This window comes from Branchiostoma floridae, chromosome 17 (genome assembly GCF_000003815.2).
Source record: "Branchiostoma floridae strain S238N-H82 chromosome 17, Bfl_VNyyK, whole genome shotgun sequence".
NCBI classification, from domain to species: domain Eukaryota; kingdom Metazoa; phylum Chordata; class Leptocardii; order Amphioxiformes; family Branchiostomatidae; genus Branchiostoma; species Branchiostoma floridae.
This window is the reverse complement of record NC_049995.1, coordinates 10,052,913-10,067,098: the sequence shown is the minus strand read 5'-3', so window position 1 is coordinate 10,067,098 and position 14,186 is coordinate 10,052,913. Positions and strand designations below refer to the sequence as shown.

Below are 14,186 nucleotides of genomic sequence, written 5' to 3'. Positions count from 1 at the left end.
ATTAATAAAAAGGCAAACAACAAAGGAAAAAGCAGTGGCGGACAATATTCGGTTTAAACGACGAAATGAGGATATATTTGTGAAAAGAACGAAGTATTTTCAAGATAACCCCGTTGGTATTGCCTCCTATCCACTAGTGTAGCCTGACGTAGCCTCAATCAGGCTTCGCGGCTTGCTGGTCAAATAGGTAGTAATATAGAGGGAATAGTATGCTAGGGGTTCGCGTACTGACTAATCTGACCGGCCACGCCAACTCTCGTAGCGTAATATTTATTCTACTTGTCTAATTTCTACTACTAGTATTTGACCAGCGATCCGTGGAGCCTGGTTGAGACCCCAAAAATATTGTTGCACCAATCCAATTGTAGTCGCTGTACAAACGCTCAACAATCGTCCCGGCAAAACCGCCTTCTTAGACCCACGTCACATTTCCAAACCGGGGCCCGAAAAGGATATAAAATACACCAAGCTACTCAAGACGTAAAGTTTAAAATAGAATAGTCGTGGTATTTTTTTGTGCCCACAAACAGTCCGATCCGGCTTAGAAATGTTACGTTAGCCTTAAACACGTCAAAAATAAACTTTAAAAAATCATCCGGAGTCGAACGTCTGCTTGGCCGGAGATCAGGTCATGGCGCCCTTGGCGAGTATTACCTGGATTTGTTTACACTTGTCTGCTTCGTTCACCTGTAAAGCACGCCAGGTGTCCTATTACTACGTAAACAAAGATCGGTCGCTACAGGCATCAACATAAAGTCAACAGATACTAGTCACACGGAACAAAGATGGCGTCCGGGATGAAAACAGTTCTTGGAAGTGAATGGCGGATTGTTATTCAGGGGAAATCACAGTGATTAGAGGTAGTCTTCGGAAGCGCCACGTATGCCTTGGTGGTCTATTGGTGGTTGGACTACACTGATCTATCCAAATGTAGATGTTTCTGACAAGGGAACTGGCAAGGTATGTACGTACTAGAGAGGTGAATGTCATTCTCTTATCAATGTATCAATCATGAACATTAAATGTTTGATATAGTTCTGTATTTTGTTTTATAGAGCTATTTTTCGTCGATGAAGGCAAGCATAACTATGAACTTAAAGATAGCCAGACACAAAAGACCGATGTATCTGCTCTCATTATCATGTAATCTGCCGGGATTCAGTTGTAGGTTTCAATAAGTGTTGAGCGTGGTAGGTTGGGATTTACCGTGACGATAATTTTGCGTAAAGATCCGTGAATATATGATATGATATGTTGCTCAAATCATACCAAGGCAAGGCAATATGTCAGAAGAACGTTTGTTTGATACATATGATACATATGTTTACCCAAATGATCGTATGTTTAGTATTTTAACCGTGAATGTTGTCCTAGTGTTGCCTCACGTCTGACAGCACACACTATCACCGTGGTGTTTAGTACACATTCAAACGTTATTCGTTACCATGCCTTTAGGAAAAACGTACAAAATATACTAAACGTGTCAACTGTTTTGACTTTTCTAAATCTATCTATCACTATATTATCTATCACTATATAAGGTTTTGACTTGAGTGTACAGGACCCATGTTTATTTAGTACTCAGTATATTAGCAGGGCATAAACGACACATTTATTATGATTTACTAAGTAAAACTTCGCCCTTTCATTTTCGACAAAGCCCTCCCATACATTTGTCTACTTACTACTGCTGTATAGGTAGGTACGCGTTTTGTGCGCCAGACAGGATTTATAAGGTATCATTTCCTTGTCACAGTTGGCTGAACTTTTAACAAACAATGGAGCACGGGCTATTCATGCAAGCACCATTTGACTCAAAATTCGACACAATATTTGACCACATACGATTCTCCTTGAATGTTACAAACCAACTACGTTAGATTTAAAAAAAAACTTGTACAATCCTCAGTTTACGAATTTACTAGACGTCAACAGGCGATAGACATGCTTTAAAGCCACCAAGGTCGACCATATCCTTTGGGTTACAGAAACTTTGTGAAAGATTCAACAGGAATCAACTTGACACAATCTTTTCATCCTTCTAAATCGTCCGTTGATCTTCAAATTTTGAAGTCAAGCGTTATGCTTACGTCTAAATCCACGAACAAATCTGTGTGTTGTGTACATGGTCACGAACGTACGGACAGGGTTGTAGCATTGTTGCTGGGTGAGTCATATAATCTGGTGGTGTTTCTAAAGGTGCATAAAACAGATTATAGATGTTCCTAGAATATAATTTTTGAGAGCTAGATAATCATATCATGAAAGAACTTTATTGTATAATCATATATCAAAGGACTAGGGACACTACATGGATCGTATGACGTTTCAAACACGTATTCCGAAAAGTATAAACAACAAAACTTGGTATACAAGCAATGTAAACATATAGTATACAGAGTGAGCTAACTAAATTCAGTCATGGTGATAATGATTTAAACGTTTTTACAGCCATAAACCATTAGAATATGGATAATTTTGTTTATGAGGCACTTTTTTGACTGCCGACACTTGCGTCTATAACACAGTGAAACTTGATACCGGAACTCCATGATGTTTTGAACGTTTATTTCCTCATATTGCGTAACCTGTTTTCAATCTACAAATTCAGGCACACATCTGTTGTACAGGACACTATAGTTCCGATGTCGTTTTGTTTGGTTTTATAAAAACCAAAATTTGAAAAAATTTTCAGTTGTAAACGCCTCGATGGTTTCACAAAACTGCAAGGTCAAGAGTACGTCATCAAAATGGCGGATCAAATACATGTATCTGCTCGTTTTGTTATACATGTACGTCATGGATTCTTCCTGAATGTCAACTTACATTACGTTGAAATAATGACAGATGTTCTATCTGTGAGTAGCCAAAGAACGTATCTGTCATTTTTCTAAATGTTAATTGCTAGTCCATAACACTGTAACCGGTAAAATTAATCGCAACTGAGTAAACTGGATTTATGGCCATGATTTTATCTCTCGCGTTTCACAGCTAACGTCATGCGATGAGCCAGACATCATTGGAAATCATGTCATAGTTTCATTGAGAAATCTTCATCCTGGTTGAATTGTTCATGTGTATTTTTAGGGGAATGTGTCAGATATCATTGCGGTATTATGAGACAGGTTGCCATGCTTTATAGTATATTTTGCGACTGTATACGTTACTTTGTGTGCGTGTGCTCGCGTGTGTGTATGTGTGTCTAAATGTGTTTCCTGTAAGTATATTATATGTGTTTATTTGTGCATATCTTTATCATTGTTTATCACTTAACGACTCTGATTGCCTGCTTTTGTCGTCCCATCTATTTTATGCATGAATAAATACGTGTTATTAATTTTTTACCCACCCTCCCGTAGGTGACATGTTTGTAGTGAACTGCCGTGTCACAAGATGAATTCTCAAAGACGAGTGTACCCTTCGGATCCAGAAAATGTAAGGAAACTCAACTAATACAGAGATACTCAGTCAGAAAAAAATTACAATATTGCCGTAGATATCATAGCATGAGGAATTTCATAGACAATACTATCATCACAGTTTACCCTCCTTTTGAGACCACATACCTTCTGATTTTTGAGCGTTGACCGGAAATGTTTTTATTATGATGACTTTTTATATTAGTCTATCTATCCACATGCCAGTCAGTTTAAAAATAATGAATGAAGACCTTTATTGTACATATATACTCACTGGTTAAGTACAGGTCGCAACAAAAGAATAGTTGACAGATACATGAAATGTATACACTGTCAACCAGCACAATCATATTCTACCTTTTCTCGCTTCTTTTTGATTCTGAAAATATAGGAACAGATATACTTTGTTCGTTAGGGATATGAATTTGTCTCTGTTACTTAGGTGTGTAAAGTAGGGAAAAACATCTATGAGTCTATAAAGTCCAACTTTTTTTTCGGTGTAAAATCTACAGTTTAATACAAGCTGTTCATCTTCTATTCTATCTAAACTACAATATCGACATGTTACTTTTTCAGGCCATGTTTGACAACGCTGCATTCGACGGTCACCCGTCCAACACAGAGGGACAACCAAACCTCTCACAAACAGTTCAAACTACTAGAACAGGATTCCGTCAACCAAATGGCACAGATATGCAAAGATATTCACAGCAAAACGTTTCTATAGAGAACCATATATACAAAGAAAAGCTGTGTTCCAGTAGGTTTGCTATAAGCGTCACTGTTGTTGTAATTGTTGTCATGGGAATTATAGGAGGTCTTACTGCAGGCATCATCCTACAAGGTATGTGGATTTTCCATTAAGAGATTATAGAATAGTTCATTTAGCGCCATACTAACGTTTTCGATAGGGAATACATTTTGTTTTTGTTGGTGTTTTCTCTTTCTCTGTTATGAAGGTTCAATGGAAACTATTATGTAACATTTGCCTAGGTTCGTATACTTGTTAATTATGTGGTTATAACTTGCCTTAAAAATGGCCATATTGCATCTACATCACCAAAATAAACAAGAAGAAACTGATTTTATAAGAAAGAATTCTGCAATTTCATGCCAAAAAGTGTCACAAAACGTGCTTATTATCGCAGTAATTCAACGTATGAATCAAGTTGCACACATATGTTTTTGGCGACCCCTCAGGGGCGAGACTAACTTGTTGTATGCGAGTAGCTTGGCTAAAGGTAAATTACAGGGAGCGAAACATCCTGCATTTTCTTGAATAGAGTGCCTCAATTTCTAGTTGAATTGCTAACGTTTTCATCTTTAACTCACCAAAATTATCATCTGATTCTAAAGTAGTACAAACCCCCCTAAAAGTAGCAAATTTCGCGTTGCATATATTTTTATAGATAGTTAAATATAAAAGAATGCATTTTTATGCAGCAATGGCCACAGCATCATCGTCTCCATCGCCAGAAACAACTGAATCCTCCTTACGAAACTGTAAGTTCTTTAATTTTACAGTTACTGTAATATCATATCTTCTTTGATATGTCATTCTATAGTCACTGTCCGATAAGATACAGGGCACATAGCATATGATTTTTATATTAGTACTTAGTACAATATGCTTTAATCAGATTCCGTATATCTATAACTACTGTTTTACAGTACTTTCGTTTGTAAGAAAATATCGGTCTATTATTCAAATGTTTGTAATTCCAATATCAACGCAGATTAGGTTGACTGTGGTCAGTTGTGATATCATCTTTATGTCAAATTTTTGTTTAGCTAATGACAAGACGACAACGACTGCGTCAACACATGTCAGAACTCAGGCATCCACTGGTAAGTAAAAGATTATACTTTTCTGTTACATGCTTATAGTGTAATCAGACCACGATATGCCTATGGAAGGATATGCATATGATAAAAAAATTACAGATACACATACAAATGGATTGATGTGAAAATGGTCACACTTTTCGGGTAACACCCACTACCTTTTGTTAGTACACAATAACATTACCATCATGAAGGTTTTAGACAACAGATAATGTATACCAATTTCAAAATCACATCCCGTTTAAGTTGTTTGAGTAACTGTATCGTTATATGCAGATTGATTATGGATATTTTCAATTCACGGAATGAATCTCATTTGGATTAACGTAACTTTTTGCAGCATTTATTCACAAAGAAATAATAGAAGACGATATATCCCTTGTTTTTGCAGGCGCGCCTACCTGTGCCCAGCAGGGTCTATGGGAGTGTAATGACGGGAAGTGTATCAACCCTGCCTGGCTGTGTGACAGCGATCATGACTGTTCAGGAGGGGAGGACGAGAACAACTGTCCAAGTAAGTAGTCTTTGTCTCAGAAAACAGGTCATATAACTGTTACATTGAAAGTGTACGTCATTTGTGCACCCCTTCCCAACTTCCAACATTCTTGATTTTTTTTATGTCTCTTGCATTTACTTACCCTTGCTTGGCTGGGTCAAGATATATATTCTGAGAATAAAGTGTTGGTTCATTTCTTACAATTAGAACTGTGCAATATTATCATTTTTTCTTGTCTATTTTAATTTTTTTTCCTGTCGCCATGCCCTGTCAATTCCTTTTTGGTCCTTTCCACCCATATGGGCTTTACCGGGACCCTCGGTAAACTAGCCTATGTTTATACTTGTTGCTATAGATGCCTCATCAATATTCAATAGTCTAGTTTATCTATCGTTCGTGCTTAGCATAGATACAAGTGGTGTACCGCTAGATAGCCTCAATACTAACCCCAATAGCAAAGATGTTAATAGAAAGATTACTGTCCTAAACTATTGTTTAGTCAACCATGTGTTACCCATTAAGAAACTTGTAAACAATTTTTCTTATCTCTGTTGTCAGCTTCCTGCAGTAGTTTCCAGTTTGAGTGTGCGGACGGTGCATGTATACCTGGCAGCTGGCAGTGTGACACCGAGAGCGACTGTTCCGGTGGGGACGACGAGCTCAACTGTACAGCTAGAAGTACGTTATGTTTGAAATATAGAGATAAGAAGCCCTGTTCAAAGCAATAATTGCAACTTCAATACTTACATATAGGAAAGCTATAAAGCCTTTTTGAGGTATCAGTCTCATACAAGCTATTTGCGCCAACGGAGACTATGGCTGTACAGATTCTGAAGTTGATAAATCAAAGGTTTTTGTACCTCTGTATCAATTGCATCACTGTGTCTACTCTATTATGGTACTTTTTTTAGATCTGGACTTTATGTATTATCAATAATTTGTTCAACAGCTTGCAATTCGAACGAGTTCACTTGTGGGAATGGCGCTTGCGTAGCGCTACGCCTGACATGCGACTCCTATCGGGACTGCAGTGGAGGGGAGGACGAACTCAATTGTGAAGGTAATCCTCACGTAGTCTTACATTTGTGTTACTCGTTAATTAGGCTAAGAAATTCCATAACGTTTGTTTAAAGGTGACACTGTCTAGTCGATGTGATACCGTGTCGGATAGGCAAAAATGAATTTTAGACATTGTGATGTTTTCAAATTGTACAGGTGCCGTATTCATACTGAACTCAATTTATTACTTTTTCTACTGATCTTAGTGCCTTTTGAAATGCGAAATTAATAAGGGTAAGATGCTTGACTCCATTTATTGGTTTATGAATCAGCTTAGCAAGATGTTGTTCTTGTAGGGTCAACGGCGACACCTATCGTCCTCCAAGGAAACTGCAGCACTGACCAACGGTTCTGTTATGACAGTGCCGAAACCTGTATAGCGACTGTACAGTGGTGCGATGGAACGGACCACTGTCCCAACGGAAGGGACGAAAAATTCTGCAGTGAGTAAAGAAATAATAAAGAAATAAACTGGATACAACAATATTAATATGGCTGGCAATATATTAGAGCAGCATATGATAAACATAACACGTCTGGACATGATTAAAACCTCACTTTTGACCCAAGAAAAGCTATCCCATTTTGGTCAAAATTTGCTCAGTTTGGCAGTTTTAGTTAGCGTGCGGAAGGATTTTAGTTTTTGGTTCATATGAATGGTATAAGGAGAAAACTGGGGTCAAATGTGAGGTTTCTTTCATAGAGCAAGGATTCCTCGGAATTTTGAATGGGCATAAAGATGAATCTTGTGACTGTCTGGTGGAGAAAGATCTTTAAGATTGAAATTGGACTTGATACTTTTTTGAAGCCTTGTTTCGGTGTATTTTGTGTGCTTTCGTATGGACAAGTCTAACTGTGTATAGACAGGTCTTTCGTATGGACAGGTCAGCCCTGAAGAATAGACATTAATGAAATAAGATATGCCGAAAAGCAAAATCACATCCAGAAAAACCTGAATAACTGTTTTTTGGCAATTGTCTTGGAATTTTGTAAAGTTAAACATTTTGTAAATGTTTTTTCATTATACAGCCTGTGGTAGAAGACCGGTAGTAGAGACCAGTAGAAGGGGCAGTGCGAGGATTGTAGGCGGGAGGGAGCCTACCCGCGGCGGCTGGCCCTGGCAGGTGTCCCTGCACGACGGTGGGAGTCACTCATGTGGGGCCTCTCTCGTCAACACCAAGTTCGTAGTCACAGCAGCACATTGTGTGCATGAGTAAGTAACACGATGTTTTATTGTAAATTACTAAATGTTATTTACCTTGTTTAACCCACAAATACAATACAAAGTTGCAGTAAAATAATTCTTCAGTCAGTGACTCTCGACAATAGATAAACAAGTACCTCCGACCTTCGGTGTCTGCTCAGTACATCTTGATCACGGTATGACCTAGTCTCGCGAAATCACGAGACTAGGTCCGACACTTGCGTGGATCTGCCCCGTGCCTCAAAGTTTATTTCCAAGTTCATGCACAAGAGCTTATTTCAAGTACATGGTTGAAACATATGGCGATAACCATATGTCAACGAAAACTGGTTAACATTGTTGCAAAAAGACGAGATAACTCAAATATTAGTGTTGGCTAGTTTTGATCAGGTTGGGTTTGATTTCTATCATTATAGCAGAAGATCGCTGGAAATGATAAAAAAGAATTTAGTACTAACACTTGCAAGTACAATTTAAAACTGGAATATTGTATAGGTCATATATATATATAATAGATTAGTTTCTTAGATTTTTAGATACTAGTTACTCAAGTAGTTAAACTGTTCTGTATGTTTTGTATGTACAAGTTGCCATACACTGTATCCTCTACAGTTATCATGCAATAAAGTTCTTCTTCTTATATAAATACTGTTTATGATTGACAGTTCACCGAACCCCGGCAGCTGGACGGCGTACCTGGGTCTACATGAACAGGGGGAGAACACAGAACACCTGCAGTCACGTGATGTGGACAGGATCATCATTCACGAGAGGTAGACGTTTCCAAATATTCTGATGCGGATGTAATACGTATGCCCTCTAGCGGTTAAATGAAGGCAACTGCACTTGGAGTTCACAGTGGAATGCTTATGGCTTCGTGTACTGTTTCAAGTAGAGAATGCGAAGTTTCACCATACATCTATTCGTTGATGGATATATCGATTCGTGAAAATACTTAGTTTTTTTCCAATTCATACAAATTTGCTATGACCAGTACAACAATTGCATTCAGTTTCTTTGTAAAATTTGACAGAAGGCCCTTTACTTTGATGATAAGTTGTTTGTGCTCAAAGTTCTAATATTGAAACTGCAGTAACGGGATTCGCAAAGAAGGTAATATTCCTTGGGTGTATTTGTCTTTATTATTGTCTATCTGTCTAAGTATGAATAGTATAGCCGAAGAAGTAGTTATGCATGGTTCTTTATGATTGAATCGGAATCGCACTTCTTTTTTTTTTTGGTAAACAATAGCTGTTGTTTTGTTTAAGCTGAAGGATATATAACTCATGTACTTTTCCCACCATAGGTATGACACCATACGGACGGATTTTGACATTGCTGTGATGGAACTGTCCTCTGAAGTAAACATCACAGACCATGTCTACCCCGTCTGTCTACCCGGAGAAGACACAGAGTTTCCTGTAGGCACAAACTGTTGGATATCTGGATGGGGATCCATAGCAGATGGTGGTAAGTGTGATTTTGAACGAAGAAGACAAGTAACAATATTGAATACAGTATAACGACTTTAATAGGGCAGAAAGTTCGTCTGTGTTGGAAGAAGTCATTCTAAAGCAAAGTCAACAGTAATTTCTATCACAAAAGTGGAATTTTTTGACTGTGAAACTCCGGTCTTTGTCAAAGATGGAGCGATTCAGTGCTTCTGTTACGTCACCCTTTGCACATGGACCACGTGACTCGGTGAGCAGTGGATCATAATTTGCAGAAAGTTTTTCACTGCAAGGCACTGACGTAAAAGGCTTCATGATGTCGTCTTTCAACTTTGATACCGTTTTTGAGATTCATACTTCTGCATAATATTTCATCGAGCAGACTCTATATGTTGTGACACTTCCTAGGTTGATTCAAATTAGGTTGCTTACTTTACTTTCGTTTGAAAAACGTAAGTCAAACTTTGTAATTTAATTCAGAAAACCCACTACTTAATCTTCCTGGACTTCTCGACAGATAATTCTTGCAACAATGACATTCAGCTTATGTATTATTACTATTGCTCGTCCAATCAACTGTCACCGTAGAACCATTGACTAATAAAAATTCTTGTTGCTTATTTCTATAGGTGTTCAAGCTACCACGTTACAAGAAGCCGAGGTCCCATTGGTCGACTCCACCGTGTGTGATGACGCAACTCACTATGATGGACAGATCACAGACCGGATGTTGTGTGCCGGATATGACGCAGGAGGCATAGATGCCTGTCAGGTAGGTAATACTGGCAATGTGCTAAAATGTTATCTATACTTTTTTTTCTCACACCACTTGAGATAAACAAGATTTCACGATAATCTCCCGTTTGTCAAATCGAAATTATCATGTAATTATTTACAGTATCAAATGACTTTTATATATCAATCATGTATTTTGGTGATCACTGGCTTTTTATAACATGCAGTTTTTTAACACTAGTTCGCCCTTATTTGTTGCGTTTTTTTTGCATGAAATTAAAAAAGTAATGGCAGCTTTTAGACATCATTTAATATTGCAACACTGCATAGAGGTATCACAGATGTTGTGTTTAACAAATTTCCTCACTAACCCATTTTCGGAATCAACGAATATAGGTTGCATAGAGACTGAAGATTCTAATACCTTATCACAAGCTTAATTCAAAAACAAAATTGACACATATACTTGGCTACTACAATATAGGTCTGACTGTCTAAAGGATTGGCTAAGGCATAAGTGTCAGTGCGCTACAATCGTATAGATATAACAAGCAAATTAACATTTTGTGTCCGTCACTTTCCAGGGTGACTCAGGCGGCCCTCTGGTTTGTCAGGACGGGGTCACGTGGTACCTGGTGGGCGTGACCAGCTGGGGGGATGGGTGTGGCCAGCCCAACAAACCCGGGATATATGCTGACGTCATGTACCTGAGGGACTGGGTTAATACTAAACTGGAGAGCTGATTATGTATCTTACGTTCTCCTTTAAAGTCTCTGTTTCATTGTCGTTTAGGAAAGTTTAGCTGTTGCTATGCATGATGTTGTGAATAATACTAAACTCGAGAGCTGATTATGTATCTTAGGTCCTCCTTGAAAAGTTTCTGTTGCATTGTTCTTTTATTTTTTTTTAGTTAAGAAAGTTAAGCTGTTGCTATACATGATGTTGTAAATATGTTGACGCTAAATACCTGAGGGGCTGGGTTGATACAAAACTAGATAGCTAATTATATATGTTAGATCCTCCTTTAAAATTTCTGTTGTATTTCGATTAGGACAGTTTAGCTGTTGCTTTTCATGTTGCATAAACTAAGTGTTAGAATTGAAATTTGTGGCCAGTAAAAGGGAGCTTGGCTAGGGGAACTAGTAAGGGAACTAGTAGATATGGGCAGATTAGATTTGTATTGTATTGGGAAACTGACGGTTGTTAAGTCCATGGTCTTCATGTAAAACATTTTTGCATGTTAGATATACTATTTGCTGTTACGGTCAGTATAATAGCAAAAAAAGTTTCTGTTGCATTGGCGTTAAGGATATGATACTTCCACAAAAAAACATACAATATATATTTACCGCTGTTGCTATCCATAATGTTGTAAAACTTAATCTGTATATATTGTAAAATGTAAGTCATGCGAAAAGTCTGCTTTCAAATGAGGCGGATATATAACTTGCTGTTATGGTCATTATAATATCAAAATGTTCAAGTTTATCCTAAAATGAAATGGCTTACATAGAATGATACAATTATGCCATAGGAAATTATCGATGGAATGCGCAGTTTTGTTATGATACCTGTGTTGTCTGACATTTGAATATGATACAACATTTTGAAGCTTGTTTATATGCTACAGAATATATCATTCAAGAAATAGTCACAATGTGTCCATGCTAATCTAAGTATTTAGAAAATGATAAGCGATATAACGTCATCAGATTGTATCAATATAGTATAAGACATAAAATGAATGTTTTCCAATATGTAAACTGCTGTCAACATTGTTCGTCTGTAAATATGGCTTTTATAAGTCTCTGGGCAGGAACCCAAGTATTGTATTTCATGTCGTAAATATCTGTATGCTTTATACATATCAAAAGAATAAATTCTATGGCAAATTTTCTTCGAACTTCTGTTGTCTACATCTTTCCTTTCTCATGTTTGTATCGGAAGAAACTTAAATGTTTTATATGATTATCTATTGTCAATGTCAAAGCAGGTTGTTCAGTAATACTAATAAGTTGGTTTGAAATGCCTTCCTGAGCCAACATAGCTTTACAGCGTTTTGAATGAAAAAAAAATGTGAAATGTTTTGAATATTACGATAATTGACGTTAAATGGTAGCATTTATGAAAACAAAGTAAAATAAGCTTGTAGATTTCAAACCCCTTTGTGAACCTCTCTTGATTTCATCATTTCGGAAAAGATCGAAATCTGGCAATTTGACGGTCTTTTTAAACGCTTTCTCGGGCCGGCCGAGAACGGTACTGCAGATTGGGCTTTATTGGGGTTTGGCATTGCGACCAACATAATGTTAAAATCTACATGGCATACAGTTTAAAGCCAGTGGGTGCTTTCCAACTTAATTATAAATATCCTTGCGCGTAATTACAACAGCATCTACGACTATTTGAAGCACAAATTGGCTTTGAAAAGCATCACTTTGTATGTATCGCACTAAGAGCCCCTGTACAACAATGTGCGCCCATAAAAGCGCCGCCTACTTCCATGTAAATATCACGTCTTGTACGTAATGACTACGTTAATATTTTTTGGTAAACATAATCTTCTTGTCGCTTACAACTTCTCAACCGTATTCCGTTTATATACTAGATATCTAGACGTCAGACCACAAAATGATATAACAAGGATATACCTCAACAGTCACCCAAGCGTTACACAACGCATTAACTGTAAGAAGGTATACACTTTGACTCAGTCTGCATTGTTAAAATGTACTATTATGTGCGTTGTGTGTGTGTGTGGGGGGGGGGGGGCATTTTTGTTGACTAAGGCGCTAAGCAAATATGCAACGGCTATTTGTAATTTGTTTTAGTTCATTGTCAAATTGACCCATGACCCATTTGTAAAGGAAAATATACATATCTCGACTGAAACAATTTGGCTTAAGGGTTTTTGGAAAGTACCATTTGTATGACGAAAACACTTAAACGAAGAGTGGAAAGTCCGTAGTAGCTATTAATAGCATTACGTCATAGCCAAGACGTCATTCATAACCCTTTGTACATTTACGTAGTGAGTCGGGGTTTCCATACATTTTTTTTCTCTATTCTTGCGTTGTGTGGCAAAAACTGTCTAGTTTACCCGCGCTAACACCAAAGCCAGGAACTTCGTGAAACACACAGAGCAACACTTTCGGACACTCGACTGGTTTTAGGACACTTTTCGGGTCTCTGGGAACTCAGCCAGCTGTGCCGACATTACATTTGGTAGGTTCTCTCACTCACTCACAAGTGACAGTATATAGTTTCGTGTACGTAGTACTTTGTTGCCGAGTCATTTTGTGTCACACTGAATTCGACTGGCTGTTGTGTCGAAGTTTCATCTCATGAAATGTTACAGTGAAGTTCGGCTTCGTTTAGAACTGTCGATGTTTGCATGCTCTGTTTCGTGTATGAGGTACGAGGCACTATATTTTGTACTTTTGCCGTTTTTTTTTAGCCTATACCTTGTCTTCTTTGACATTTTCTGTATCATGACATATCATAATCCTTGTAGCCGTCTTGACGTGTAGGTGTGCATGGATTTCTATATGAAAATCCATGAGATAAAGAGGACGAAGTGAAGTTTAACACAACATGTACAGTATATTCAAATGGTATTGACGTCGTGGACCGTTTTAACACGACTTGTGTTCTAGAGTTGACCCAATTGATTAAGTTACGAAATATTGTAGAAAGAGAACTTAATGATATTCTATTATTTGTCACTGGGAAAGGAGTGCAAATCTGTTGCCCTTTTACTATTAGTTTTGCTTTCCTTAGAAATTCCAAAATGATACGTTTCGGTGAACTCAACAACACCGGATGTCAACCCGGAAGTATTGTACGACAAACAATTGAATACCGTTACAGGTGAACAAAATTTTTCTATGACACAGTCGCCATTACGTATACCTTGAACAAAATGTTGTACGTTTACTTGATTTCGCTTCCAAGATTATGGGCAATGGCAATCTTAG

The 14,186-nt window shown here is 37.6% G+C and overlaps 1 protein-coding gene across 2 annotated transcripts; it reads left to right on the top strand.

Annotated features, from left to right (window-relative positions):
- The first annotated feature begins 749 nt into the window (after positions 1-749).
- On the top strand, positions 750-12,106 carry LOC118404123 (suppressor of tumorigenicity 14 protein homolog). 2 transcript variants are annotated; one of them, XM_035803117.1, is made up of 15 exons: positions 750-960; positions 3,360-3,435; positions 3,996-4,263; positions 4,863-4,922; positions 5,211-5,267; positions 5,656-5,778; positions 6,319-6,438; positions 6,710-6,820; positions 7,116-7,262; positions 7,849-8,032; positions 8,689-8,796; positions 9,330-9,493; positions 10,104-10,246; positions 10,794-10,940; positions 11,047-12,106. In XM_035803117.1, exons 2-15 carry the CDS (start codon positions 3,394-3,396, stop codon positions 11,056-11,058), a joined length of 1,686 nt encoding a protein of 561 aa, XP_035659010.1. In that variant the 5' UTR covers positions 750-960; positions 3,360-3,393; the 3' UTR covers positions 11,059-12,106. The 2 variants fall into 2 exon arrangements, with proteins under 2 accessions (XP_035659010.1, XP_035659009.1); XM_035803116.1 differs by having other exon boundaries at positions 751-960; positions 10,794-12,106.
- The last annotated feature ends 2,080 nt before the right edge of the window (positions 12,107-14,186 follow it).